The 25,526-nt window shown below is 39.6% G+C and overlaps 1 protein-coding gene across 1 annotated transcript in view; it reads right to left on the bottom strand.

The window, feature by feature from the left end:
• Positions 1–25,526, bottom strand: part of CCDC186 (coiled-coil domain containing 186) — a 45,610-nt gene that overhangs the window by 13,143 nt on the left and 6,941 nt on the right. The window contains exons 2-10 of the mRNA XM_054982920.1: positions 16,384–17,013; positions 12,258–12,384; positions 11,226–11,354; positions 7,593–7,805; positions 4,136–4,255; positions 2,998–3,102; positions 1,731–1,829; positions 1,344–1,430; positions 210–352 (exon numbers count right to left, since the gene is read on the bottom strand). Coding sequence (XP_054838895.1) covers positions 210–352; positions 1,344–1,430; positions 1,731–1,829; positions 2,998–3,102; positions 4,136–4,255; positions 7,593–7,805; positions 11,226–11,354; positions 12,258–12,384; positions 16,384–16,997 — 1,637 coding nt within the window. The 5' untranslated portion in view covers positions 16,998–17,013. The remainder of the gene's footprint in view (positions 1–209; positions 353–1,343; positions 1,431–1,730; positions 1,830–2,997; positions 3,103–4,135; positions 4,256–7,592; positions 7,806–11,225; positions 11,355–12,257; positions 12,385–16,383; positions 17,014–25,526) is intronic.

Raw genomic sequence — 25,526 nt, forward strand, 5'->3', positions numbered from 1 at the left:
GTTGGTGCTAATCCTACAAATGTTAAACAGCTATGAAATATTCTTTACCTCTAAACCTTTAATGGTTTAAAGGATAAACAGTTACCTTTATAAAGCTGTGTTTAGGCTGCATATAGATATTTTTAGCTGCACCAAGACAAATAATATATGGAAAGAAGGACAAGACATATTTTAGATCCATTCAATAATGTCGAAATGTAACTACCCACTTTAGGTGCTGCTCCTGAAGCTGATTTATGATTTTCACTCTGTCCAGAAGATTCTGAATCTCAGCCTTCTGGCGATTAATAATTTCTCTGTATTTTGATAATTCATCTTCTGTTCTCAGTCGTTCGTCCTCTAGACACTTGACCTAATAATGAACAGGACATATTACAGTAAATGTTATATTTATTCTTTCTGGTAGGTTTCATTCGCTGCTTGCGTCATAAAAATATTATTGGGACAATCAGATCTCTGTCATCTGGCCTATTTTGTCTCTCTTCGTAATCCCATGTTGTAATCCCGTTCCCTGTTTTTGTTCCTTCTGTTGTAACTATCTGGGTATAGGAAGCAATTCTAGATGTTTGGGGAAGCGCTAACACAAAAGCACAATTGCATATTTCTTTTTCAGGGTTTGGATTTCCACATTAAAGAAGGAAAATCCACCTCAATCTGTCCCTTATTAGCTACAGTTGGACAGATGAGCCAATTTGACGGGACTCAACAAGCGGACATTCTGAATAAGTTGCTGCCAGCATAGAAGCCATTCACTTTACCATCTGTTCAGAACAACATACACTGGAACAGCATTTATTGGATTCAGACTAAATTTTATATTATCGGAAAGGGGAGAGATTTCCAGTAATCCCCCCATCCTACTACAGATTCCACTTTGCCCCTCATGCGATTCTACAGGGTCTACTATGCACTAGTAGCAGCATTTGGTAGAGATTAGTAGACTGCAGCGGGGTGGTGGTGGGAAATTCTGGTCCTCCAAAGGACATGCCTTCTACTAACAGAAAATTTAGGCTAGATCCAATTGATCAACTTTTAACCCCTACAGTAAGTATCCTTATATAGGAAACATTGGGGTGATTTAAGATTATTGCTTGTAGTAGTTCTTGGATTAATATGTACCATCACAACAACATCTCTTATATAACAATTTCATAAAATACCTCTAGCTCTTAATCCTGGAGAAGGAGGCAGCCCGTGGACACTTGTAGCTAGATGAAACTATTGGGACTCTTATGTCAGATTTGCAGATGCATGAATACACTATTCAGATGCATGAACACACATTATAGAATTATCTGTCTGTCTCCTTTTTCTTGTGGCTATAAGGAACTCTCCTTCCTTACCTTAGTTCTTAGTGTTCGCAGCTCATCCATACCCTCTTTAAATGTTCGCTTCACATCTTCAAGTTCTTTTATTTTTGCATGATGTACCTTCAAAGGAGACAATGTAAAACACAGATTTTGCTATTGAGTAATATTAATCCTCTTCCCTTTTTTCTAGACACAGTAAAAACGACGTTAACTAGCATGCCACTTTAGTCACTAGCCCATACATCAGGTAAAAGCTTTGTTAACCAGCATATTTGATTAACTGGCAACACCAAGTCTCTATAGATTCCAGTTAACAAAGTTTTTAGTTTAGTTAGCTTCTGTACCATGCTCGGTGTTTCAGCAAAAACATGCAACAATTGATCTTTGTTAAAGAAGCTTGAAGTAATTAAGAGGTTTTACCTCCAGGTGATCAGATCTTTCCTGCAACTGTTTTTCCAGTTCTCCTTTGGTAAGTCGGAGTTTTACATCCAATTCATTTGATTTAATTTCTTCAGCCTCCTAATAGCATTATGGTTTAAAGAAAGAAAAAAACAGAACCACTGAAAGAACAAGTGACATACCAAACTTAAATTATATCCTCCAAACTCCTGCATAATAACTTAACCTATCTTATAGTAATTTGTACATCCAAAGACATACATAAGAGACTCATTTACTGTACAAGTTACTCTATCAATATCAATTCCAGAGTACACTGGCAACCCAAACACCCTAGGCTTATTTCCTACCAAATCAAGCATGGAACCAGACAGCTGCATTTGTACGTGGAAGAAACATGCAAAGAGAAAGTCTACAGAACTCTCAGGGATGAGAGCTGACAACTGCATAAGTGTGCAGAGTTTGAGCATCCTGTTACAGGAGACAGATGTTAAATTTTCCCTTCAGATAATGGGAAAGCAGGTGCAGGATATAACTTTAATGTTGGTGACCTCTTTCCTGCATTCTTCATCTCATGACTGTAGCAGTGGGAAAGGACTGACACCTATTTTGCACTTGTCTCCCCCGCCCCCCGCCCTGCAGAGCTGCAGTGCAGTTCACTGGGTGGAAGAGACAACAAGGCCCCAATAGAGAGCTGCTATAGCACAGTGGTTAAGTGGTTCCTCTGAGAATCATCACTCTACTGGTTTGAATCCCACTACGGCCATCAGCTCAGTAAGTGGCCTTGGGTAAGCCACTTCTCAGCCCCAACTTTATTGTGGGGATAATAACAACACTAACTTGTTCATTGCTCTGGGTGAGACACTAATCTGTCTAGAAGAGCAGTATATAAGTGCAGTTATTATAAATGTTCGGACATGCCAGACAGGTTAAGAGGGACGTGTGTCAGCATTCTCTGCCCCTAGCATCACTGCACAGGGGCAACAGCATCACACATACATGGAAAACATCAGCACTACTGGCAAACCCTGCCCTTGGTGGCAATGGGTGCTTAAGGTCAGAATACACAGAGTCATAAGGAACAGCAAGTCATAGACCCAGTCTTTTCCCATGCCAGAAGAACTGGGGTTTTGTTGTTGTTTGCCAGAAAGTAACTAACTGAGATAAAGTCATCTGAAATGTACAGCTGCAGGATAGGGTACGGTGGAGCTTGCTAGGACCGCCCCCCCCCTCGCAAAACCCAATAATGTTAAATTTGACCATTTGCATCCTGAGACTTTATGCCTACTTGATATGTTTTTATCATTTCTTGGCAGTTCTTTCGTATCTGATCAGCCTCCTCTTTTGCTTGAGTCAACTTTGTTGTTGCCTCTTTAAGTCGATCTTTGGTTTCCTAGGGGGAAAATAATAGAAGTTAGCTATTAGTTAAGTAATAGCAGCAGTAAGCTTAGAAAGACTCACTGCCTTACACTTCCTTCAGAAGAGGGAAACGCAAGGCTGCAAGCCTATGCTCATGTAATTGGGAGTAAACAATATCGAATTTAGGGGGACTTATTCCTGAGCAAAAGTGCACAGCTTGCATGGTCAGAGCCTCGCTGTTTTCCTTACAAGGGACGGAGATCACAAATGAGTACTTAAGCTCCCCTTAGTTGTATATTATTAAGACATATTCAACAGAGCATTAGTAACTAAACTGACACGTTATCCAGAGTATGAAAAATAGTTTGGTGTGCTAAATACCTGGCAATTAAGTCACGCTCAAGTAACTGAAGGAAATTAAACAATCATTGTCTTTTAGCATCTTAAAGACTAAAACATTTATTTTGGCATAAATTTTCCTGAACCAGAGCCCCCATGGTTACAATCGAAAGATGATTTTTTACGAATATTTGTCTTATATTGACAAGGAAGGCCATTTCCATGTTAAGTATTTGATTTGTTGCCGTTTTTTCTCTTGTATAAATACAGTCTGGTAGGAACACTCCAGTGAGAAAATCACCGCAACCTGCCTACTTTTCCATTCTACCAAATGTATTTTGCTTCCCCTCCATCAATAAGAGCTCTGATCCTCCTCCTCCTCCTCATTATTATTATTATTATTATTATTATTTAAGAGTAGGACCGCACTGCTAAGTATCACAGATCTTTGTTCTGGTCTAACTTCCATCCTTTTCAGCCATTTCCAACTTGCATCGTGCAGAATTACACTCAGAGAAAGAACATGAAATTAAAACTGCTTAGAGAAAGAACAGCAGAGCCGTCTCACTCATGGTTGGTTCTGTTGTGTTAACCAGCTTGACCTACTTTCACAGATTACTCTGAAACTCTGAAAAATCCCTATCTGAAAATATCTAACTAAATGTAGTTCAATTTTTTTAAAGGTGACACAGTTATGAATTGGATCGCCAAAATATCAACATACCAACCTTGTGTAAATCCATTTCAGCCTTCAATTTGTTCTGAGCCCACTTCACTTTAATCACATGAGAACTGATTTCTTCTTTTAATTTTTCAATTTCCCTTGACATTCTGGTGGCTTCACTTTCCTTAAAAAGAACAAAAAGTTTGTTTTCTGTCTTCTGGCAGGAGAAATTAATTCACTTAACTGAACTACCTATTCCACAAGATACCAGAAAAGTGCTTGAACTGCAAAGGGCGAAGAAACCCCCAAATTGTACTCCAATACTTTCAAAAGAAAATTATCTGAATACTACTGACAAAAGTTTCTTGAATTTTTTTAGGCCCTCTCTCTTGAAGAACAAACTGATATTATTATTGAGAGATTTAAACAATTATGAGATCACTCGATTAAAGTTAAACAGAGGAATGCAATGAAACCCGCTAATAATGACAAGACTAATGACAAAAATAACAGTAAGAGCGCAGAACTTAATACATTACAATCATACAAAAACTCCCAACTTAGAGACATGAGTAAACAACCTATGAGGAAATCAAAGGGGACACTCTGCCCCCTTCGCAAAGCCATGGGAGGGATTATTCCCTGCTTTGTAAAGAAACTTTCTTGTGACGTTTCAACATCTGATTCTTCAGTTCCAATCCCTCTTGAACTGAAAATCAAAATACGCTTTGTAAATCCGATTGTTGCCTTCTCAGCCAACCAAATGGAAAATGCCACTCCTGACAGCCAATGACAATAGCCCTAGAATAATATAAAAATACTAAGCTGGAAGACCAAATGCTTCTTTCCAAAAGTCAATTCTTTATCATCTTTTTTTGATATCATTTTAATACAAGAGACTTGACTAAATAATCCCATAACTTTCACACGATATATTACTTTCTTTAAGGATGCTCAAAAGGGGGAGAAAGGCGGGGGCAAGAAGCAGGTTAGCCTGCCTCATTTCATCTGTTCTTAACATCCCCTGATTGGATATGGTGACCTCATTAGATTTGATTTTGGCTGTTCCGATACAATTGACTAATTTCTCTTTCGTAATAATATCAACCTATATCCATCCAACTCAAAATTGACATGTACTGACCTCTTATTGGTCCTCCTTCTCAGAAACCTATAAAAGTTCGACCCATTGGTTCCCCATTTACCCAATCCTTATTGCAGGTAAACTCAGTGCTAGAATCGGTCTAGATACAAGTATCTGGTGAAAAAAAAGCCTAGGCTGTGAGCTAGAAGAAATTTATTTCCCCTTATTTGTTTTCTAAAGATCTTTATGTCCCACACTCAGGTTGGACTGAGAAGACTAAGTCATTTTTCAAAATATTGTAAGCATGAAGAATTATGAGCTAAATCAAGATAAATATTACTCCTGTTGGATGCAAGAAATAGACAAGAAACTATCTAGTCTCGGTCTAGTAAAGGATGATATACTGAGACTCGGGAAAAGTGAACCTTTACTAATGATCAAGAAATGCATAAAAGACCTAGATTACTCTAGCTCAGTTATACAAATTGGGAGAGTATGCTCCTCCCAGTTCTTTGGCATCTTTCCTCCTCCAACCATCCCAGCCTACATTAAAACAGCTCCTCATTACCATACAGCATTCATATGCCTGAATACCGCCCCCTCAGCAGTCTGATATGGGAGATACTGTAATTTTCCTTATTTGGATAGACATTGCCAATGTGACTTGAAAAAAGGTTGACTCCGTCTCCCATTTAATATTTGAATGCCTTCATTATAACCTTTATCAAGAATTGTGGCTTGCTCCTATTTTAATTAAATTACTTTCTACTGAATTAAAAGGTAATATAGTTCCCTATCTGCTGGTGGATAGAGACCCAAGGACTATGCTGGCTGTGGCCAAGTATCTCTCCACCATATTTTCCTTAAAGAAATAAAGAATCCTTATCTGCTGCTCAAGATCACTGGATCAAAGGAGCTGGAAAGAAAAGGAAAAGTTTCTTGTCTACTGGATGGAGAAATTAAGCACTTGCACAAAGAACTAACCAAAGAGGGCGGTCTTTGGCAGATTCTGTCTTCCTGTTTCTGTTCTACCCTACTAGAGAAGCGATGAAAGAAGCTTTGGAAAACATTTCTGCTGGGCTGACGTGATCACTGTTCGTGTGAAAGAAGATGCAGCTAGACGAAGCTATTTGGAACGCAAACTGGCATTCTGGCCAAGGCCGGCTTTATATTGCAAAGACACTGAGGAAAGGGCTACTTTAAATCTCAGGTATAAAAATGCATGTGATTGTGTAAGTATAATATAATGTCAGGGAACTCTAAGGAATTTATAACTGTTTAAAAAAATCACCATGTGGGGGCAGTAAAACTCTCACAGTGCAGAGAAACATGAAAAAATTCTCTGGTTCGTCTTCAGAGCTAGGTTTCCTCAAGCCTTTCAGTGTATCTTTTTTGGACAATGACAGAAAAACACCACCAGTTAACACTGCTCTTAAGGAATCTGCCTAGGTGTTTTGTTTGTACAGCATCAACCAATTATCTAAAAAAAGTATTTAAAAAGATAAATTAGAGGAAAACTCTGAACACAAATGATGAGAACAAGAGCATTTACACTCTCTTAACTGTTCTATTTAGCAAGTAAATAATCCAGTAGCATACAGCACCCAAATACTTAGCTTTGCAATTGTAGAAGGCTTTTAGAAACACAAGGAACTCTGTGGCACAGAGTGGTAAGCTGCAGTAATGCAGCCCAAGCTCTGCTCATGACCTGAGTTCAATCCTGGTGGAAGCCAGGTTCAGGTAGCCAGCTCAAGGTTGACTCAGCCTTCCATCCTTCCAAGGTCGGTAAAATGAGTACCCAGTTTCCTGGGGTTAAAGTGTAGATGACTGGGAAAGGCAATGGCAAACCACCCCACAAAAAGTCTGCCAAGAAAACGTCATGATGCAACGTCCCCCCCCATGGGTCAGTAATGACTCGGTGCTTGCACCTTTACCTTTTAGAAACACAGCCTGCCTCCTTTTACACAATAACTTCCAGGGCCCAACAACATGACAACTACCATCAGTAGGGTTCCCTGGCATACACACAGACATGATGCTGGAGAATTAATGTTCCCAAGCATTATGGGGCCCAATTAGGCTTGGAAATGTAGTGCAGGGGGGAAGACAGCAGGGCAAATAGGGGGCCCCATGGCTACTTCAGCAATTCAGGAAAACATCACAGGGGAAGGCTGAAGTCCCTCCCCCGCCCCATGCAATGCCCCTAAGCCAAATCAGGCACTGGTGATCTTGAGGAAGTTAAATCCCTGACCTCATGTTCGACAGGAAGTCACTTCAGGGAACCCCAACATGGCTTGCAGCTACCGTGAGGCCTGCTACCTTTTATATTATGTTCCATATCCCATTCAAATTTTTTAAATGCAAGCCATTTAAGTGTTTTAACCATGTCTGGAATTCAAGATGTGACAGGAATATACAATTACCAAAAATGTGATACCTTATTTTCAAACAGCTGATGTAACCGCACTTTTTCCTGAGAAAGTTGCTTAATTTTGTTACTGTGCTTTTCAATTTCTTTATTTGCATCTCTTAGTTTCCTTTCAAGTACTTCCTTCTCCTTTCGCAGGTCTAGGGATTCCTTTTCTCCTCTAACATACTTCATTACCATAGCTTCCTTTTCTTGGCGGGCTTCTTCACATTTCTTGTTCGCCTTAAAATATAAAACATTACCAATTAACTTTTGGTAGTGAGAAAGAATGTATACTCAAGTTATAAAGCTTACGTATTTGCCTACAGCATGCATAGCTTTCTAAATGAGAAGCGAGGGAATCACAAAATCACTCTATGAACCAGCTGGCAGCTTGGGGGGGGGACTTGGGGGGGTACATACTCCTTCCTTACCTCCCTCTATGAATGGAAAAATTACGTCCAAATTGGCAAACTGTGGCACTTCAGTAATTCTGTTTTAGAGGATAAATACTCCACCAGCCTGGATGTAATAAGGAAATATGGTTTGCCTACAGGAGATTTCAATAACTATTGACCAATCTCAAATATTTCATTCCTGAGCAAGGTTATTGAACAGGTGGTGGGTAGACAACTTCAAGCATTCCTAGATAAATCAGATGGTTTGGATCCTTTGTAATCTGGTTTCAGGGCTGGTTATGGGTTATGGGACAGAAAGAGTCTTGGTTTCCCATACTGGGAGATACATATGTGGAGTGCAACTCTGTTGATTCTTCTGGACCTCTCATAAGCTATTGATGCCATCAATCATGGTGTCATTCTGGACTGCCTATCTGGGCTAAGACCAGGAGACACCATTTTGCATTGATTCTAGTCCAAACTGGAGGGTAGGTTTCAGAAGGTGGTGCCAGGGAACTGCTGCTTGGCCTCTGGGGTCCTGTAAGGCTCCATCTTGTCCCTTATGCTTTTCAACATTTACATGAAACCGTTGGGTGAATCCATCTAGAGATCTGGGCTGGGATGTTAACAATATCCAGAAGACACTCTGCTCTATCTCGTGCTTATGCCAATTCCAGGAAAGCTACAGAAGCCCTGAACTGGTGCTTCTGGAGTGAATATGAGCTAACAAACTGAAGCTTAATCTCAACAAAACAAAATGCTGCTGGTGAAAATTTCAACTGGGACTTAAGGTGTCACCCATTCTGGATGGGGTTACATTACCTTTGAAAGAACAAGTCTGTAGTTTGGGACTGCTCTTGGACCCAGGCCTACTGTTGGATAAGCAGGAGGCAGTTATAGCCAGGACTGTCCTTTACCAGCTTCGAGTGCTTAGCCAGCTGAGGCCTTTCCTGGGCAGAAAAGATGTTGACTTGTCTAGGTCATAGAGACCAAATCACTCCAGTCTTAGCCCATCTATACTGGCTCCCAATCTCACACCCAATTCAAGGTGCTGGTGTTCACCTTTAAAGCCCTATGTGGCTTAAGACCAGCATACCTGAAGGACCACCTTACGAATCTACCTGGCTGCTTCGGTCATCTACCAAGAGTCTGCTTCAGCTGCCCCTGCCTTCTGAGATTAGGTGGGTGGCAACCCGGGAGAGGGCCTTCTCAGCTGTGGTGCCAAAACTCTATAACTCTCTCCCCACAGAGACTCAGTTGTCCCCTTTCTGTCACTGTCTTCCACCAGCAGGTGAAGATTTTTTTGTTTAGTCCTGTGTTCCCTCAGTGATCCCCTCTATGTTTTAACAGTTGTTTTTATGTTTTTGGATACATATTTTAGCTTGGTCTTAATTAAATGTTTTTGTTTGGTTTTAATAGTTTTTAATATGTGTTTTTATTATGTATTTAATCTATCAGCTGTTTTGGTGGTTCTGGTGAAGGAAGAAAATAAAATAAATACAAAAGATGGAATAAAAGTAGCAATTGTACTGCACAAAGGGAGGAGGAAGGGGTCAAAACTAAGATATGGATAGAACATAACTGAGTTGTTGTGCCCAAATGAGATTATCATTTCCAGTCTGGCCCCTCACAGAACCTCAGTGGATAACAAAATGGTTCCCACTTAAAACAACTAGCAATCTAAAAATAAAATGTAAATGGTATGGTGGGGAGTCAGAGACTACATAATAACAACAACATGCAACTAATGGGTTACAAGTAGAGATGGGCACAAAATGGGGAAAAAACCGAACTGTGCAGTTCGTGGTTTGTCATGTTTCACGAACCACGAACTTGCCCCAGTTTGCGAATTGGTTTGTGAAAATGTCAATTCTGAGGCAGCAGAAGGTCCGCAGAAAGCCCCTCCCCCTGTTGCCTAGCAAACTGATTGATTGGCGCCAGGCAATATGCAGTGACAAACTGAAAAACAAAACAAACGAACCAGCCTAAAGTTCATGACGGTTTGTCAGAAATGAGCTCTGATGAACCGCCGGTTCATGAACCGTGAACCGTCCCGGTTTGTGATGAATTTTGGTTTGTGCCCATCTCTAGTTACAACCCAGAAAAGTAGAATGTTAAGAGCTTGATAAAAAGGAATGGTTTTATGTGTGAGAGAAGAGTTTTTAAAGCTGAATTTGGAGTAAAATTTTCTACCAAATCAATCAGATGTTGCTCTCAATGGAAGCTCTGTACGTTTTTATAGTATAGTTTTATACAGCTAAACTGTGTTACTTGGTTTGTGGTCACTGTTTGTAATCCATCTTGAGTTAAAATGAAAAGGTGAGATATTAATGATTTAAATAAATAAATAAAAGACTGGCAATAAAACACCAAAGTGGTCATTGGTGTACCACCTTTAACAAAGAATATAATCCTGACTTTTTTGCTTTACTAATTCTATTGCAGAAGAAGTTACTTAAAGAAATATGCTCTCTTTTGATAGTGGTCATTTATTTAACTAGCAGAGAGTTCTGCCACACAATACAATTGCTACACAGTACAGTGCAGCCTCATCTGAAGGTTGTTTCTGAGAAGTTGCCATAACATAATTTGTTAAATGACAGTACATTTCCTGAATTAAGATATATAGTAGTTTTCTCCTCATCTCTCCTCCTCATCCAGAAGAAACCACTGCTTTATACAAGTAGAACAGCGAGAAGAGGAGCATCTCTAAGCTCAACCTTATGCTTGTTTTCAAACTTCCTGCTACCATACCCTACTTGTTCACCGAACATCCTAACTATTGTTCATTATGGTACTTGCTCAGTGAATATCCTAGCTGTTGATTATATTGTATCTTACTTGCGCTAAGTAATCCACTTTGGATCTAAGTGAGAAAGGTGGACTATAAATGAATAAATCATCATCTGTCCTCCAGCAGTCAAATTTCAGTGTTGCCTTTAGGTCACATGGACACATTTATTAGCACATTGGGTTGGATTCAATAAATGGAATGAGTTCACAGAACAGGTCTCTCCTCTTTCTCCCTGAAGTCTACTTTGCATCTTTCCCTCATGAAGAGCTACACCTATGAGTCAAATTACACAATATGGTGGCCATGGGTTTGCCACTGATGTCCTTTTACAGAAGAATTTGACTACTTTAAAAAATGCCATGAGTCTGCAGTGTAGGGGCACCAGATATTCCCCCCCCCCTTTTTTCCAAGTATTGGAACAGCCAAAACAAATTCAGTGTTCAGCACCATGTCAAAGCCCTCTAAAGGTACCTGATCAGAACGAAAGGCCATCTCTTTGTGCAGCTGCTGGATAGCTGTTTTTGCAGCAGCATCTTGAGATAGAAGTTTATCTTTAGCACCTTTAACTTCTTTTTGGAGGTCCTCTATTCTGGCCTCTAACTGAAAAAATAATCAGCAGTTAATAAGAGAAGTATAAGGACGTATGTATCAAAAAATACCTATCTGCAGCCTGAGCAGGTTTTAAAAACTGTGATATATTAGATGGGTGTCAGTCTCATAATTTGGGAGAAGTGAAGCATATGCTCTCTAAAACTGCAATCCAAAGTAGCTATACATGCCAGTTTTTGCTCCAGCAGCAAAAAGTTAAGCTGTTGCAAACTGACCTAGATGTACATATTTATGTCTTTTCCTATTTTCATGGTACATGGCGGTTGGCTACCTTTAAACCAAAACTAAGTATGCATGAGAGAAGAGGAGCAAAGTCCTGTCCCCTCTGCCCAGTTATACCATACAGTGTTCCAATTGTTAAAAGTAGACACCCACTCCATCCCTACTTTATAGGAGAATGGTAAGGCACATGAATAATATATGTGGACTTTCCCAATACATATAGTTTTTGATCTTGGTGGTTCAGGCCAACAAAATTTCACTAAATGGCTAACACACCTTCAGTTCCAATTAATGCGTAAAAATGCAAACATTCACCTTACAATGTAATGTCATGCTGGGAAACAGACCTTCTAGCAGAACATAAAGTAATCTATTGAAGACCTTTCCTGTACACAGATGCAAATAAATAAGTATTTTCCCACAATTTTCCTGCAAGATTATCGTTTCTATGGTTATCCGAGCAATTAATTTAGGAAGTTCCAACACAATATTAAGACTTGAACAATAGCAAAGTTCTTAGCAAGATAAATAAAGAACAAGCTTTATTTATCTTTATGAAAAAGTAGTAAGAAACATCATGAACTTAACCCCAGATCACCTTAAAATTGAACTAGAAATACAAATTTTATTTGAATGAATACCAGTGAGATATTAACAGACATAATTCTGTACCTGTTTGATAATGCTGAGATGCTGTTTTTCAGTTTCTGTTCTTTTTTTCAATTCATCTTTTAAGTTGTCCTTTTCCGAACAAATATCCAAAATTAGTTCTTGGTGCTTTTTGTTTTCCTTAATCAATCTGCCCGTTAAAATAATTAAAACCATAACTTATGAGTCAAAGCCAAGTTCACAGGATAAAAAAAATAAAATAACCATCTTGCCAAATTCTAGATTCTAGAAGAGCTAAAGTGCTCAACATTTGAGCAAATCGTTCTTTTAAAATTCAGCTCTATTTGTTTCAAAATACATATTCAATAAAACTTCATTTTCCAGTGTACCAGTTTCTTCCAGTGAAAAAATATGCAGAGCTTTCTAGTGTGCACGCAGCAGTACATGCCACTCTGTCTAGCAGTCTAGCTGTGCTGCCTGTTAGTTGCAATCTCATTATAAAAAGTTATTGGTACATATTAGGTAAAAAGGGGTTGCGCTGATTGATGGCCAAAACACTGTAAAGCATAAACTTGCCCAGCTCATAAGGCTGTCAAGTTCTCAGCAGCACTTATAGTCAAGTAGTGAGGTCTGGTGATGTCATATTGAACAGTTAACTGTAGTAACTTCCACACGCCATTAGGACACGCTAAATATTGGACATCTTATCAGGTCAGCAGTATCTGACTGCATACTCCTAACTCCAATATGCTTCTTCCAACAGCAAGCAAAATGCTTCATGGAATCTCACAAGTAGGACAAGAAGGCTTTTTTCCATTGCTCGTTCCCAGCGGCCGGTATTCATGCAGCTTCTGAATGTAAGATTTTGCTGTCATGCTTAATAGCTACTGAATAAACTGGCTCTGCCTTATAACACTACAAGTAAAAACTCAGAGACAATTTAGGAGCTCCAGCTGTTTTAATGAAGCTCTTATTTTGAAGTTGCTGAAACTTTTTTTAATAGCTGAAGGTGCATTTGGAAAGTTTATGAAGGGAAGCTACTGTTGGCTAAACAGGGCCATTCATACCACAGACCAGGTTTGGTAGATAATCTTTTAAGTTAATCACATGAAAGAGGTCCAAATCTATATGTCGGAAAAGGAGAAATGCTGTTGTGAGCAACATTCCACATGCAAACAATACTGTATTGACGTATCAGTCCAGTGAAGGCAAGTGAAACTCAAATAACTTGTCCTTAAGACAATAGTTCTGAAAGCCAGCTCCTAACTATCATGAATTTTCCAAAACAAAGGTTTTGAATTATAGCCAGATCATACCTAAACAGCATGCAAGGGCTTATGCGTACATTGTGATAAGAAATGACTCTTCAAAGCCTCCAGTAGAATATCTTCTAGCAAGGTGTACCTACTGGGAAAGTGCAGATGTAACGGTAGTGATTCCTGAACCTTGGTTCAGAAATCAGGAACCAGTTATGAGATGCTCCCTCCTGCTAATCCTTCAGCTATTGCTCTTAACTATGATCCATGGTTGCATGCACAACAGCAACACGATGACTCCAAAAGTTCTTGGTTTCAGTGCTGGACTAGGACAAGCATACACATAACAGGTGAAGACAAAGGGGAGGAGAACTTGTGAGCAGAAGCAGAGCACACAATCCTGTTCTCAGTGCTGTAACTACATTCAAACAAAGACTCATTACACTCAGACCAACTCATAAAATTAAAAGCCACAACACAGCTACCCTAACTATTAGATTATTAAATGTTGTAAGTCACCTTAAGACCCTGGGATGAGTGGTGGTGGTGACTAAAATATATATAATAAATAAACAAACTCTGACCAACTCATAAAATTAAAAACTGCATCTCAGCTACCCTAACTTTCCACATAAGGGGCATCCTCTCTTTGAAGCTGAAATCTGCCGTAGTTCACAGAAATCAACCAAGATTAACCAACAGTAATCCAAGGCCACCCAAATGTTTTGTTAGATGCAGAGGCTACTACATTGCAGGGTTTAAACTGTTTCGAGTTAGATTTGCAACAGACATCATTTCCTGTAACTGTGGGATTCAGTTTTGTTTAAAATGAGCACCTTAAGAACGTAAACAAAGCTGCCTGGGAATGCTTCACACCCCCAGCCTGATGATAAAGCCTGCCCCAGCTGGAGAGCCTCTCTGTAATCACAAGGATGTCCTGGAAGGCCTCGGCAGAGAAGCAGGTCACAGACTTTAATAGGCTTCAATCCAGGGCACCAACATTCGACTTCTCTTGCCTCAGTAGCATTGAAAAAATGATTAAAGGGCTTGGCTATTGCTTCTGATGTGAAGGAGCTGGGTTTACATCTCCCACTGATATTCCCTACACTTAATTCCACATTTGCGAAGGAGGAAAGGTATATTTTATAACTTAAGGATAGCTACTTCGGTGAACATTTGTGTCCTAAACATATCAGGAAGATGAAGAGGTCAAATCAGTTCACGTAGACAAAGACAGAGGTAGACTAACTCAAGAAAGGTAGCCGAGATGCTGCTAAAAAATGTTCAGTAAAGGGACAGACATGAAGCTGCCTTATACTGAATCAGACCACTGCTCTATCCAAGTCAATACTGTCTTCTCAGGGCCAAGTTACAAGTGACGTATGACACTTGAACGGCAAGTGTATTTCTCCCTGTTCACTTATCCTCCACTCAATCCACTTGCCGTTCAAGTGTCATTCGTCACTTGTAGCTTGGCCCTCACATGTATTCCTCCCTGTTCACTTGCGCTCTACTTGGAGCGCAAGTGAACAGGGCGGAATACATGTGAGTCTGTTCACTTGCCGTTCAAGTGACTTGTAGCTTGGCCCTCAGACTGGCAATGGCTTTCCAAGGTGTCAAGTGGAGATCTTTCACATCACCTACTACTGGATCCTTAAACGGAGATGCAGGAGATTGAGCCTGGGACCTTTTGCATGTCAAGCTACTACCCCTCCCAAACAAAGGTCAATGACAACCGGGGGGGGGGGAGTGTTCTTAAATTAAGATAAGTGTCATAAAAGTAGCACAGACACTTTCTGATGCAAAGGAAATTACAGCCGATACTCACAATCAAACTGGCTACTACACAAGGCTGCAGATTACTGTTAGTCCCATCACCCCTTCTCTGTTGCAAAGCATCTGAGGGAAGCAACTCTTTATAGCACAGAAGGGAGATGAGAAAGAAAAGGAAGCACTGAAGCCTTCTCCTGTCAACTGCTTTCCATAGAACTCTAGACAATTTTCACAGGATGAATGCGTACCTGGAACACTGGTGGGGATTAGACGCAACAGTTCGTGGAGAAGAATAAAGCACTTTTTGCTACAATGCTGTTCACCATGCATTCCCTCCCAAGGGCATATTTCAATGGAGAGGTAATCACAGGACTAAAGTGATGCTTAGCACTGGATTACAGTTACATGCAATGTATCATATAGTTTGGCACTAAAAGGCCAAGTTGCAAAAGCTTCTTTAGGGCAAGCCTAGGATGCCCAGACGCTGACCTGGATAGCCCAGGTGAGCCTGATCTTGTCAGATCTCAGAAGCTAAGCAGGGTCAGCCTTGGTTAGTAATTGGATGGGAGACTTCCAACGAGACCAGGGTTGCAGAGGAAGGCAATGACAAACCACCTCTGTTACTCTCTTGCCATGAACACCCGCCAGGGGTTGCCATAAGTCAGCTATGACTTGAAGGTGCTCTCCACCACCAAGATGCATAGGTATTTTGGCATTTTCCCTTTAAACAGTAGAATATGCCCACCCCCCCTTGAACCACACACTTCCTTTGAAGGTGTAGAGAAATGCCTCTACCCAGTAATGCACCCTAATATTACATTCATTACGACTGTTCATGCTACTGTTCATATACAGGAGCCTAACTACAAACTCATAGTTGTCAGAATGGGAGGAGTGGGGGGAAGAAGCCATGAAATTCTCAGCAAAGAGCACACCAGCTATGCTAATGCAACTGGCCAAAGCAGGACAACAGTTAGGTTACACCCAAACGGGAACAGCCAAATCATTAGGAAGTACATTTTTCCTTTTGGGGTAGAAAGAACCAAATTACCTCCAGGTGTATCACCATAGTTACCCAGCATAAAGACTTAACACCATAACACACAACAGAGAATGATCACGTTTAAAGACCTCCACATTAACAGTCACCCAGTACTTACTTCTTTATTGTGTGCTCTTGCTGCAGATATTTATCTTGCATGTATTTTTCAAACACAACCAGTGCAGCCTCGCTCTTGCAGACTCCATTTGGAGGTTTATGCTCTTTCAATAAATCCATTGATAGCAGTTCAGACTCTATCTCTTCTAGCAAAGCCTCCTGAGAGGAAGCACTTTGTATAGTTGAAATAAGGTTCTTGGTACAATCTGTGTCATATGGGCTTTCTGAACAAACCTTATCAGACCTTTTAATATGGTCAAATTCTCCGAGCCCGTGTAATATGTCTATCAGGGAGTGGTTTGTGCCATCCATTTTGGAAAGCTGCTGCTCACAGTCTGCTTTCTTGGATCTTTCTATTTGTATTCCAGAGGATTTGGCATGGCAATCCCCTCCTCCATTAACTTCTGGTGTAAGCTGTGCATCAACCATGCCCCCATTTCCACATGTGTCAGTAGCTGCTGGACTGGCAGTCAATGTCCTCGGTTTATCATCCGTTGTTCTCAAAGTGCTTTGATCAGCTCCAGTGTATGTAGTGTGTAGACAGTCAGTTCCTAGTGTTTTGCAAGCTTCCTCAACATTTAATGCACCTTGTTCTTCTGATAAGTTCTCTTCCATCTTTCCACAAAAAAATCTGGTAAGAAAATTTAAACTTATTTAGTGCAAGTCTTCAAAAACAGAGTTCACAATAACCATTTTAAGTTTCAATATGGGTTAGCTCAAGAAATTCTTAATAGTCAGGGTGACTGATATACTAGGGGTTTACCTATTTAACCATGAGGTCTAGTGAACAATACCCAAGTATGCTCCCTCATGCACTGATGTTTTATGTCAGTGGTTCCCAACCTTTTGGATATGGTGGCCCACTAGTTCAAATTTACTTGGTACAGTGATCCATCCAGGACTGGTCCAAGGTTTACTGGAGCCTTAGGCAAAGTATGATCTGAGTCCACGTCTAGTCCATTATTCCATTATCTACGGTGGCCAACCATGTATGTTTGAGAAACAACAAACATCACATCCTACTAACGCGAGTTGAGTGGCATTCTCAAGTACACAGCCTTTGCATATGAGGGCTATACTCCAGCCTTTGAGCACACACTTCTCCATTATGCCCTCTAATCCCCTTTATGATTCTAAGAAACACATTCTAATAACCATCAGGGCCCATTTGAATTGATTCTTTATCAATCAGCATGTATATGCAGTGAAAGAATGTCAACTAATGCATGATATGGAAGATATTGTTTCCAAGGTCAGGTCTTAGTATCCAAAATACAGGTCAAAACCTTGCCTCAAATTAAGCACTTATTTTGGTTCTTACAAGAGCCACTTCATTCGTGATTTTCCTACAGAAATATTCCAAATAGGAATGTGTGTGTACTCATAAAGTTACTAGTTGTTGGATGGCTTCCCTCTCCCATTACTGTTGCAAGGTGGGGGAAGCGAGAATGTGAAAAGCTAGCAGGAGGAAGAAGAGAGAAAGAGAGAGAGAGGATGAGCATTAGGGAGGGCTGGCCTGCGACCGACTGGCTGGAAAACAATGCTTTATGTTATCACTTCCATAGCTCAAAGGTAGGTTGTGTCTTATAGCTCTGTCTTATATACCATGGCTGCCTCCCAGATCCATGAATACCCAGGTTAAAAAAAAAAAGGTATGAACAGAGATGTCCTGACCTGGATGATCCAGGTAGCCCGAGTTCATCAGATCTCAGAAGCAAAGTAAGGTCACCCATGCTCAGTAGTTGGAAGACCACTAAGGAAGGCCAGAGTTACTGTGCAGAGGCAGGCAATGACAATCCACCTATGACTGTCTCTTTCCTTGAAAGCCCTACAGGGTCACCGTAAGTCAGCAACGACTTGAGAGGGTGCGTGCCCACACACAGATACAAATTATTTTTGTGAACAGGAAGCAGGGCTCCCCAATCTGCATATTTGTAAGCAAAACGGTAAGCTTGAATGGATTAATCAACAAAAGGATTAACCACAGACTGAAGTTTGGAGTCTGCCCCTCCCATTAGCCCTGACTAAACAGTGAGACTGACAACAAGTAGAGTCTGACTTGAGACTCTTAAATAACTTGCCACTGTGTGGGCCAAACAGCTGTGCTCCTTGCACTAGATATTATGAAAAATAAAGACCTTTCCCTATATTTTCTATCTAAAGAAAGTGATCAATTTGTACTTTGAAATACTATGTATTTTCTTCTAACTATGAATCAGATAGTTGAAGTGGACTGTTCTCAATCGAGAATAATTAATCTATTCCAGAACTGATAGATATTGAACTTATTTTTATAATAATTTTTATTTTATTAATAAGATTAAAAACCCAATAAAGGGGCAGAGAAAAAAAATTAAAGAAAAAGGAATAGAGAAAGCAAAAAAAAAGAAACAAAAATTAAAGAAAAAGAAAAATACGTATTTCATTTTCTATTTTCCTCTACAACACCTATTATATCTTTACACACATTGTATTTGTAGTTTTAATACCCCTAAAGGTTACCTTTTCAATACAGTCCCCCTTCTATTTATTTTTCCCACGTTTATCTTCTTAGAAATTAAATCCACAAATCATCAATTCATTTTTTCTCGTCTCACTCAGGAAGTAAATAAGGTATGTTCTGTGTACTCTGTATTTTATTATAACAACTCTTGTAGTGCAAAATCTTAATGTTCCTCTGACCCTGTTATTCCTCCTCCTTCTTTTGTACCCCTTTTTGTTCTGAAAAAAGAAGTCAATAAGGGGTTTCCAATTAAATGTCAAAGTAGACAGTGTTTTATCTCTAATCAGAGCTGTAAGTTTAGCCATCTCTACTAACTCCATCATTGTCACAATCCAGTGATCTACTGAAGGCAATACTGTACGTTTCCATTTTTGCACATATAAAAAGCTAGCCACCGTTGTCATATATAAAAATATAATACCATGTTTGTTTTCCAACTGTTTGTTCATTAATCCCAACAAAAAGGCTTCTGGTTTAAATTATATGTTCTTCAAAATTTTCTGTATCATCATATGAATTTGTGACCAATTTTTTTTTGCTTTAAGACAAGTCCACCAAAGATAATAAAATGTTCCTTCATGTTGCTCACATTTCCAACATTTGTTTGACACATCTTTACTCATTTTTGCTAATTTATCAGGAGAAATATACCACTGATACATCATTTTGTAAAAATGTTCTTTTAGCGTGGAACTCCAAGTGAATTTAAGCCCCCGTATCCACATATTTTCCCACTGGTCCATTTGTATATTATACCCCAAATTTTGGCCCATTTTACCATACAGTCTTTCACACATTCTTCTTTCGTTTCAAATTTCAACAAAAGTTCGTACATTTTGGCAACGTGTTCATCATTTGCACAAAGCCTTTTTTCAAACTCTGTTTTATCATAATCAAAGCCTCCTAATTTTTATTTAATTTAAACCTTTCTAGCAATTGTGCATAGAAGAACCACTGACATTTATAGCCTTTAGCTATTAAATCTTCCCTTGTCTTCAATTTACAGTCTCCTTGTGAGAACTCTAATAATTCTCCCTATATCAACCATCTCTGTTTAGTTACCATTTCACGTCTATAGAAAGCTTCCTGTGTTGAAATCCAAAGTGGTGTCTTCTGTGATAGTCTCAGTTTATATTTATTCCAAATTCTCAAGATGGCTCTCCTAATATAGTGATTTACCATAAAGTCTATGGTAAACTTTATCATACGACAAATAAGCATGCCATCCAAATTTCAGGTTATGACCTTCCAAAGTCAAGAGCCTATCATTTCTCAGAAGCATCCATTCCTTCATCCACATTAGACATAAGGCAGCAAAATACAACTTCTAGTCCAGTAGACCTAGGCCACCTCTTTCCTTTGCATCTTGTAAAATTTTGTATTTAACTCATGTTTTTCCTTGTTGACATATGTTGATAAATGTTGATATATCCTTTTGCCGCTGTTTAAATGGTATTTCTGAAGTTAAAACAAGTATTGTCTGGAACAAAAATAGCATCCTAGGTAAAACATTCATCTTAATAACTGATACTCTCCCCAACAAGGACAGCTGTAGTTTATCCCATCTTAACATATCCTTCTTAATTTCTTTCCACGTCTTAACATAGTTATTTTGAAATAGCATACAATTCATCCCCGTCAATGTGATGCCTAAATATTTTAGAGAAAAGGCCAGGAAAGCAGAGTATTATCTCACCACAGAAGAAATAGCTGTGTCGCAGAGTTACTTAGTTCTTTGAAGTTCAAATAAGTTCTTAAGTTTAAGACCGAGGGTTGACTTGGCCTCTGAATTCCGGCTTCCAGCTCCCAACACTCCAATCTCCAGTTGCCGCCCAGAAACCTGGGCAGTAAAACCTTCAGCAAAGTTGTCAAACGGAGCACAAGTGGTTAAACTCACAATCCCTCCTTATCCAGAGTGATTTATCAGCTGGAGAAGAATCTCTAGCTGTTAATCAAAGCTACGTTGTCTCTTCCCCCCTCCCAACGGAAAGCTTCAGGCAGCCATGCCCTCAAGTCACGTGTCCATTGAACTTATTTTTAAAGCCATTCTGAGCTGGACATTCCTTTACACACAACTGTCTTCCAAAGCACCCCTCTCTCCTGCCTTCTTTAAACTCCAGTTCAAAAGTGTTGAAGTCTTCATCTTCAACTGAAACAAAAGCTAAGCAGTGTTATTGTGTCTTGCTACCTTAGCCTTTCCCTTTGTCCCTCCCTCCATAGTCTTATTGGTGCACACAATCCTCATTAACTTGATTCTATAAAGATATTAGAAGCTGCAGCCATGGCAGTGTCTTGGCCTCAGCCAGATACATTTATCCCCTGAGTTCAGGATGCTTAAACTCTTGCTGGACAGTTCCTCTTTCCCCTTCAAGCCTGAAATCATCATGCTAGGTCATGAAACACACACCTCCTGCAAAGTTAATTCCTTCACCCACTTTTTAAACTGAGGAGATACCACCCAGCTCACACATTAAAGGACTCTCTTCAGTGAGCCCATCCTCGAATTGGGCAAGTAGCTTCCCCTTCAGCCTAACTCCCAATCTTCAGTAGTGGAGAGCTGGTTTGCAAGCTCTGAAAGCTGGAGCAGCCATAACATCCTGCTAATTTCAGAACAGAAGTCTTTTTCAAATCCAACTATCGACAAAAAACCAAACTACTTCTGTCCTTTCCCTTGGCCTTTTCTGGCACTGAGCACATCCTTATCTTTTACAGTTTTACCCTGCTGTTCTACCAAACAGTTCAGTACAGCATACATTGTTCTCTCTGCTTCCATTTTATCTTGTGTGATAGGTTAGAGATCATTCAGACCAGTGTGAAATCCCTCCCCCTTAATAGGGAAACAAACATTTCCCTCACAGACACTAAGGATATTGCTTTAAAATTAATTTCTTACCTACAGCAATATACTTAATATACAGCAATACTTAATATAAATATATACCAATTTAAGTTCCTTCCACTGACTAAAATAGCTAGCATGAAATTTAATTCTTCGCTTTTACCATTGCATGCTGATGATTTTCTCAGGTGTATGTAGTATATTAAAGATACAGCACATTACATAAAACTGCAGATTTATCTTATCAAGAAAGATTCTAGGTGAGTGATACATTTTTACAGGGGAAATTCCCTTATAAATTCTGCATGTTATTATTAGGAAGGACAACAGTAGAATGATGTAAAGTACTGCTGTTTTATTCTTAAGCCCTTTTACATGATAAACAATATCCCAGACACATCAACCCCCCTTTAAACCAAAACATTAAAGGCCACTGAGCACAGAACAAAGAGATCCTCTTTTCCTCAGCTGCTAGAGCATCTTGAGGCCTAGGGAGCAAAGTAAACAGGACGCTCCATAGCCAGCCCTACACTGTATAAGAGCAAAGAGAATCATGCCGTGCTTGGCTAATGACAAAACTGCCTTGCTTTCCTGGAAGCAGATAAAAGTATTCAAACAAAAATGCATATATTCTGTATCACGTTTGGTTACTTTTTAATTAGCAAACCAGTGCTTTATAATATATCACAGTTAAATGGTACAAAATGCATCACGAAGCAATTAAAGAAGCCAAGTTATAAATGACATAACAACACCCTTAATTATAAGAACTATATGGACCATTCCTGTTTTTGATAGATGCAGGAGCCATGCCCTGTTATTAGCAGTACAAAATCATAAGTTCAACAGATTAATCACATATATTGGCTAACAGCGCAGAGGCTGCATTGTAGAGTCTGCTTTGCACATTTAAGCTGTCCACTTGGGGTCATTAAATACAAATGTTCCCTTTCAAATTAGACAGCAACAGACAATATTCAAAACATAATTGTCAAATACATTCTCATACTCTCTTCTCAACACAAACACTTCTTCCTTTTAAATACACTGGGTATATTCCCTTACACGTTACTGTAGAATTTTAGTAGTACTCTCTGAGTATTTATTAGAATAGAAAAACAAGCATGAATGAGATCTAGAGATGGAGAGGAGAAAAAGATGTTACAGAGCAGAACACTACTAATGAATTGATAACAGGAGAAATATGGAAGCATGCAGCTGGGACTTCACATTATTCTGCTCATATTTCATCTAGTATTAAATAAGATTAGACAGTTTTCAAATGCCTCCAACATCTGAGGACAATATCATGGGATTTCTTATTCCAAAGAATCTCAGTGCACTGTCCAGAGTGGGAAGAAGTTAAAAGTGTGTGTGTGTAAATACTCTACTAAGAGATCAGCAAGCTATCACTCTCAAGAAACACTTCCTGCCTCCACACATAACACATCATTTTCAACGTTATTACAGTTAACATGAATGTAACTTGTGAACAGAAGCAAACAGTTGTAAAGGTTTTCCTGAATTTTCTGGGTCAGAAAATAAAGCAGGCTGATAAGGAAACTTAAGAAATATTCATATTTCAAATGTCATGTTAAAGCATGACAGGGTCACTAATCTACAGGTTTACAAAAAAGAGAGTAGTGACCAGCTTGCTTGCCACTTCTAAAGGTCTTTCCTGGTGGCTACACTTTGCTTGAATAGATACTACATTTCTCCAGCAACAGTTTGACAGGACAATAGGTTATTCCCTCCTCCCTCATCCCAACACTATAGCAAAGAGTGCATTGCAGAAACGGGTTGCAGAAATGCAACAGGCATTTATTGGTTGAGTGCCTGCAATATTAGTAATATAATACACATTCCAAGAGATCCTACTACCTCTTTCCAAGACCTAGCAGGGTACAGCAATTAGAGTATTCTACTAGGATTAAGGAGCCTGAGATTCAAGTACTCCTTCTGCCAGGAAGCTTTGAGCAGCCATTCTCCTTCAACTTAATAGATTTTATGGGGTGGTTGTGAGTGTTAAGATGGGGAGGAAAGAATCATGTATGCCACCCAGAGCTCCTTAGATTAACGACAGGATTAAAAAATGCAAACGACAGGTTTTAGAATGGCACATCATCCTATCAGGCTAACTCTGGCTTGTCAGACACAACTATGGATTCTATACATTCACATGCCTTTGATATGCCACCAGTATGTGGATGACACTCAGCTCTATCTTACACTTTCCAGCAGTTGCCAGGAAGGATGTGGAAATAGTGAACAGGAGCCTTGAGGCAGTTTGGGGACAGACAAGGGCAAAGAAACTGACACAATTCCAACAGGATGGAGGTGCTACTGATGGGGGGGAAGGTTTGATGCAGGAATTGGGATATCTTCTGTTCTCCCCAAAAGGAGAAGGTTCTTAAGTTTGTGGTGCTGCTGGACACAGGCCTCCTGTTGGATGAAAACGTAGCAGCAGTAGCCAGGGGCATCTTTCACTAGCTCCGGCTGGTGAGCCAACTGCAGTGCTTCCTGGGCAGAAAGGATCATGCCACTGAGATGTATGCCCTGGTAACATGTACACTGGATTACTGAATGTGCTCTATGAGGGGCTGCCTTTGAAGACTGTCCAGAAGCTATAGTTGGAACACAGTGCTGTGGCCAGAATGCTGACTGGAACAGGTCGTGGGAACCATATCCCTCCAAGTCTTGTTTCATCTGCACTGGCTCCCCGTTTGCTTCAGGGCCAAATTCAAGGTACTGACCTTTAAAGCCCTACATGGCTTGGGGACAGCATACCTTACAGACCATGTTCGCCCATGTGAATACACCCATGCACGCCAGTCGTTTTTGGAGACCCGGCTTTGGGTGCCCCTATCAACAAAATCAAGACATGTGGCAACCCGAGAAAAGGCCTTCTTGCTCGTGGTGCCAAAACTTTGAAACCCTCTCTCCAAGAAGATTTGTCCGTCTCCTGCTATCATTGTCTTCCAACAGCCAATGAATACTTTTTTTGTTTTGTTTGGCTCTCTCTCATAGACAGTGAAATTCTAAGAAGAGTTATTCCAATCTAAGCCCATTGAAACCAATGAGCTTTGACTTAATTAACTCTTTTTAGGATTGCACTGTAAATCTCATTGGATCTCTTCTTCTTGGTGTGCCTGGAAGTTTATATATTTTATTTAACTGTTTTAAATATTTTATATATCTTTATTTTATACACTGTTTTAATGTTTTGATTGTTTGCCACCTTGGAGGCCTGTGTTGGGTAGAAATGTGGCATACAAATGTTTTAAATTAAAAAAATGCAACAGAATGAGTGTTAATGACTGAGACAGTTAAGAGAAATACTTTTTTGAGAAATTCTTTATAAAATGACAGCTTGCAAAAAGCTTCATTTTGACTGTAAGATTTAAAAACTTGAAACGATGTATTTAAAAGGCAAAATCATTTATACAAATGGAATGGTGGTTTCCATGATTCCAATATCTTCTGCACTGTTTCAAGATACAATTTCTTGTATGCCTTTCCTTTCCCCTCCTTTACCAGAGTCTCATAAGAATTGCCCGCACTTTGGTCAGGATTCAACTACAAATGATCACCAAGGTAAAGTTCAATACAGAATGCTGCTTAATTACTTGCCCAAGTCCAACATAAGGTAATGGTTAACAAAATGGATTACAGTAGGAGCAACACAGTTTGATTCTGTGTATTGTGACAAATGTTACAAGGAGAGGAAGAAACGTTTTGTGACCAAACACAAATGCAAAGATTTCCAAGTGTTTGCAACTGAGAAACTTACTTCAAAAGATTA

Source organism: Eublepharis macularius, chromosome 6, assembly GCF_028583425.1.
Source record: "Eublepharis macularius isolate TG4126 chromosome 6, MPM_Emac_v1.0, whole genome shotgun sequence".
Classification (NCBI taxonomy): Eukaryota; Metazoa; Chordata; class Lepidosauria; order Squamata; family Eublepharidae; genus Eublepharis; species Eublepharis macularius.